The sequence below is a fragment of the Kryptolebias marmoratus genome, linkage group LG8 (genome assembly GCF_001649575.2).
Source record: "Kryptolebias marmoratus isolate JLee-2015 linkage group LG8, ASM164957v2, whole genome shotgun sequence".
Classification (NCBI taxonomy): domain Eukaryota; kingdom Metazoa; phylum Chordata; class Actinopteri; order Cyprinodontiformes; family Rivulidae; genus Kryptolebias; species Kryptolebias marmoratus.
In genome coordinates, this window is record NC_051437.1 from 28318806 (window position 1) to 28324467 (window position 5662).

General features: G+C 41.2%; 1 protein-coding gene across 6 annotated transcripts in view; it reads left to right on the forward strand.

Annotated features, from left to right (window-relative positions):
- atp2b3b (ATPase plasma membrane Ca2+ transporting 3b) overlaps positions 1-5662 on the forward strand; it is a 54217-nt gene that overhangs the window by 27275 nt on the left and 21280 nt on the right. For all 6 annotated transcript variants that reach the window (XM_017438372.3, XM_017438371.3, XM_037976933.1 and 3 more), the window contains 6 exons: positions 927-1036; positions 1712-1846; positions 3181-3287; positions 3376-3451; positions 4791-4949; positions 5056-5235. In XM_017438372.3, coding sequence (XP_017293861.1) covers positions 927-1036; positions 1712-1846; positions 3181-3287; positions 3376-3451; positions 4791-4949; positions 5056-5235 — 767 coding nt within the window. The remainder of the gene's footprint in view (positions 1-926; positions 1037-1711; positions 1847-3180; positions 3288-3375; positions 3452-4790; positions 4950-5055; positions 5236-5662) is intronic.

The following is a 5662-nucleotide window of genomic DNA, read 5'->3' on the forward strand; positions in this document are numbered from 1 at the left end:
GAGTTATTTGGGCTTATTTTGTATTCCACGCTACACAAACCCACAAAGAAGAGACTAGACCGCAGAAACGGTGGCGAATCACTTTAGAAACAATAAATATTGGGTTAAAGTTGCATAAAGTTGCGATTTCGCGGGGTTTGCTTGATTTTGCGTTAATAGTTGCAACATCGAGAAATCCTGGAGGGTCTGATATATATTAGCTTTACATTCTGTTATCCATAAACCTGAAATCTGAATATGCTGCTAAGTCTGAGTTTATCTCCTTTAAAAGGACTCTGATTGAATTAAAGGAATCAGAATCTAATTTTTATTTAAGATGAGTGGGTTATAAATTGATTGCTTGATTACAAATTGGTCATTTGAAATAAAATAAAATTTTATTAGACACATAAATGAGCTTAAATGTGTTATTGAGTGCAGAGCTCTGCATCAGAATAAATTAGAAATAACCTTTATTGTCCCTGAGTGGAGAAATCCAGGAATCAGAGAACGCAGATTTGCACAAAAACTGAACCTTAAGGGCAAATTTACAGCATAAGGAGAAAATAGTCAGATTTAAAGAGATGTGCAGCTGAGTGGGATAAGTTAAAGTATTTTGCAAGAAAAACATTATTTACAAAAAATGGAAAAACTGAGTGACAGCAGAGACGTTGTGGTAATTTATTTGCCTTTATTTGTTTGTTTTGTATCATTTTAAATAACTTTATTCATTAAAGAAAGTTACCTGAATATTAAACTTGGTTTATTTTATGGCTGCAACTTTAAGTCGATTTATAAGCAAACTTCTTTGTTTTATTATTGAGGCAAAATATAAAAAGATGTGATTTTATTAGTGTGTTGCCTTAGTAATGGCAGGACATGAATAAAGACACCATATAAAGAGGAATTATTATTAAAAGTGTTAAAATCTGATTGTTTTTCTGCAGGAGACGTGCACCACCGCGTGATCCCCGACCCCGGACAGATCAACCCTCGGGCTCTGGATCTTTTAGTCAACGCGATCGCCATCAACAGCGCCTACACCTCCAAAATCTTAGTGAGTCACGCACCCACAGAGAGGAAAAACCCACGAGTCAAAGTCAAGGCTCGCGGGCCAGACTCAGCCCCGATTTAACATTTTATCAGACCTGGCCCTCTGGTTTGAGTCTGCGAGTGTCCGTCGCTTCTCATTTTACAGAAAAAACAAAAAACCGAGCCTATTTAGTGAAGTCTTCTCGTGACAGTTAGAAGAAGGAAAGAAAATTAGGTTTAATTTCTCAGTAATCTTTATTTTGATGTGAAAAAAGCAACAAAGAAAAATCCAAATCTTGTCTGACTTGTGTTCAAAACATCGAACCTGCTGTGTGTCGTGTTTTTGTCTATTTTCTTAAAGTTAAATGTTAGTATCCGTATGTTCTGATCTTTTTAGCTGATTTAAACTTATTTAAAAGCTAATAATAGAGAGTTAAGCCTAAGAAATTAATGCTAATGATGTTTGTTTTTAAGTTTGATCCGTTTTTCATCGTTCGTTAAAGCATCTTTGTTCTAAATTCTATACAGTTTGTCACTTATTATGAATAATTTAAATATTAAAGTTAAAAACAAGGTTAATTTATGCATTTTTCTAATAAATATTGATTGAGATTGGCCCTCGGCTGGGAGGAAGTTGTGAGTTTCGTCCCCCTGGTGTCGCTGGTTTAAAAGCTCCGGTTCTTCCTGCGTTCCTTGACAGCCGCCCGACGTGGAGGGGGGTCTCGCCAAGCAGGTGGGCAACAAAACCGAATGCGGCCTGCTGGGGTTCGTGTTGGACCTTCAGCGGGACTACGCCCCGGTCCGAGAGCAGGTCCCGGAGGAGAAACTGTACAAGGTGAGGAACCAGGCAGCCATCTTTCTTTAGCTGCTCTTCTAGAACTGCGCCGCTCGAGGTGGCTGCATGTTGGAGCAGCTCTGTTCCTCATTCTGACAGATTGCTTTTGAAAACTTTATTCCTCTTTTTTTCCTGGATGTAAATCACTTTTTTCGGATGATTACTTCCTCTGGTATCGGATGCTGTGCAGCAGGAAGGATTTTTACTGAAACCTTTTTTACTTGTGGACATTTTGTTATGATGCGTAACCATGACAACAAGTGTTAAATGTGAAGAACCCTGAAGTCCACCGGAGGTGAAGCTCCCAGGAAGCAGCTCGCATCAAAGCTTCCCGCAGGAACGCCCTGACCACCGGCGGAGTGAAGAAGCCTCATCTCTACAGGCCCGGGACCGTGGTTCTCAGGGAGGTCCGCCACTACCAGAAGTCCACCGAGCTGCTCATCCAGAAGCTGCCCTTCCAGCACCTGGTCCAGGAGATCGCCCAGGACTTCAAGACCAACCTGAGCTTCCAGAGCTCGGCCATCATGGCTCCGCAGGAGGCCAGCGAGGCTCACCTGGTGGGACTCTTTGAGGACACATCGGGACAGACCGCTACAAGAGACCCTTCCTGCCCACAGCCATCAACTCTAACAAAACCAGGATTATGAGCTACAACAACATTTAATTTCCCTTTGGGATTAATAAAGTATTTTTAAATTGAATTGAATTTAGATGTTTATAAAGTTAAACAAGAAACACCAAATCCTGCAGCAATGTTTACTGGAAATTTTGTCTAAAACAAACAAAAAAAGCCTCATGAATGTACGATTAAAGTCTTATAGTCTTATTTCGATGCAGTAACGGCACCGAAGAGATTCAAGTCATCCTCTTTTTTTGTTTTTTTCCTTCAAGCAGCCATTTTGTCTCGTAGTCTTTTAAATATTCTGGTTGTAGTTCTTTCTGAAGGTCCTGCAAAGCTGCTTTTTGGGCTTCAGTTTCTTTTTTATGTTGCTTATTTTCAGAATTGTTTGCTGCCTTTCTTCTGTCTTCTGTCAGGTCTTTCCTGGATTATATTTCTTTCTAATCTGCTGTAAATAGATTTTAAGCCCCGTGTTGTACTCAGCTTCTCCAGATTTTTCTGTGTATCCTGACTTTTTATTTTACAAGCCTGAGCTGAAAATGAGCTCAACTGAACCTAAAGCCACTTAGATCATCATTAACTGTTGCTAATAAATATAATAAAGCAGTTTTTTATGCCTCAGCTCAGCTTCTGATGCAGATTTGAAACCTACAGAGATGCTTTCATTCACTCACCTGCAGGTTTAGAGGTGACAGGTCTATGTTTTGTCTTTCAGGTGTACACCTTTAACTCCGTGCGTAAATCTATGAGCACGGTGATCAAACTTCCTGACGGGACCTTCCGCCTTTACAGCAAAGGAGCCTCCGAGATCATGCTGAAGAAGTGAGTGACGCCGCTGCAGGGCGCTTCCAGACGCTGGGAACAAACAGAACAAAGCAGTTTGAATTTAAAAGCTTTGTTTCGATTTCAGGTGTTCCTACGTTTTGGACGCCAACGGAGAAGCGCGCAGTTTCCGCCCGCGGGACAGAGACGAGATGGTCAAACAGGTGAGGCTGCTCGGCGTTTTTGTGCCGGTTTAGATAAAACTTTGTGAATAACTTCATGATATTCAGGTGAACTCTATTATTAAAATATGCAACAAAGAAGCACCCAGCACTTGTTTTTTAAATCACAGCTTATTAAATTTATGGATTTGGTACAACTTAAAACAGCACAGGTGACGTTCAAAGCTGTAAATTAAATAATATGCTTCCAAAGAATATTTAAAATGTATTTAAGAAAAGAAAAGGAAGATACGACCTGAGAGGAAAACGTAATTTAAAGCAGCCTTGAGTTCATTAAAAGCACGTTTTGTTTACAGAATATTTTGGTTTTTATTTATGCTTTGTTTTGTTGAACTGTTCAAAAAGAAATAATTAGTTGGTATATTTTTGAGCTTTGGGGGATTTTTCTTCAACCTAACAAACTCTGATTTCTGTTTCTTAATCAGCACATTGACAGGAGAACGGTATCTTATTTCACTCATAACTAGACAAAGAAAATCAACTTTTTTTTGTTTTACAGCTTAGTAATAAGACTTTAACATCACCCATTCATTGGATTGGTTGTAAAAAAAATAAATTAAAAGATAAAGCGAGAAATCCTGCCTAAGATTGGAGAAAAAACATGCCCGTATGTTGTTGCTGTTACAGTATTTCAGTTTTCTTTTTGTTATATTTTTATTCTTTCAGTCACGAGCTGAGACGGTTTTTGCTCCAAAGATAAATAAAAGTCTGTCAGGTCATTTGAAAAGGATCACAAAGCTGCAGATAAAGTCCCAAAACCGTCGAGATAACAGCGACTTTCACACATTTCAGTCACCGCTGTCTACCACGCCGTTTCTGCTGGAAAGATCTGCGAAGCGTCCAAATTTACACTAAATCCCTCCAAACATCGGAAGCATTTTTACGTAAACTCCAAACCTGCTCAGCTTTGCTGCCTCAGCTCTGCTGGAATACGAGCGCTTGGCTGGAAATCACACGTATTTGTATATTTTATCAGAGTGTGCAGCCTGTAATTGACTGACGGATCTAAATTTGGCTCGGGATGAACGCAGCTTGTGCCGTGAGAAAAATAACTGCTCCTTCCACAACTTGATTCCAGCTCAGTAGTTCAGTTTGCGTCGTGGCAGCTTTATGCCACCTCCGTTTTGGATCACATTGTGCTGTCTGCAGCAGGCCGGGGGTCTTTCCCTGCAGCTGCGTCACATAGGATCCATCAAAAACATACCTCAAACCATATTTAGGCCGTAGAAATTAGAATGTAAGTGTTGTTTCTCATACAGCAGGCCAAATAGAGTGCAGTTTGACGGATGGAGTTGTTTTTATAATAACCGTTGATTGCCAGGTGATTGAGCCAATGGCGTGTGAGGGGTTGAGGACCATCTGCATTGCTTATCGTGATCTAGCACCAAACCCAGAGCCAGACTGGGACAACGAGGCAGAAATCGTGACGGAGCTGACCTGCATCACTGTGGTTGGAATAGAGGACCCCGTGCGGCCCGAGGTACGCAACCGTTGAGCGGCTGGTCCATTACATGTCACCTAACGTGCGTTTTAATTTAATCCGACGTTCTGTTTCTGTGTGGACGAATTCCTTTGACCTTTCCAAGGTGCCCGAGGCCATCCGGAAGTGTCAGCGCGCGGGCATCACAGTGCGAATGGTGACTGGTGACAACATAAACACAGCCAGGGCCATCGCTGCCAAGTGCGGCATCATCCACCCCGGAGATGACTTCATCTGCCTGGAGGGCAAAGAGTTCAACCGACGGATCAGGAACGAGAAGGGGGAGGTAAGATCGGGTCGAACGTCGGAGTGAAAACGGACGTGAAACATCTGGAGTAGTTCACGAACAGAAGGATGTTCTTCATTAGCAGAAGTGTTGAAAAAGAATTTTGTCACCAGTGAGATCATCTTATGATGAGAAGGAGCCATTTCAGTCAAACCTTGTAAACCTTGTTGTTATTCACAATCTCCTGTGAGATGCAGATGAGTCTCGGCTACTACCACACCAAATTTTAGCTCATTATACAGACCCTCCAGGATTTGGCGATGTTGCGATCGCAACTATTACAAAATCAAGCAAACCCCGCGAAATCGCAACTTTTTGCAACTTTAACCCAATATTTATTGTTTCTAAAGTGATTCTCCACCGTTTCTGCGGTCTAGTCTCTTCTTTGTGGGTTTGTGTAGCGTGGAATACAAAATAACCCCAAATA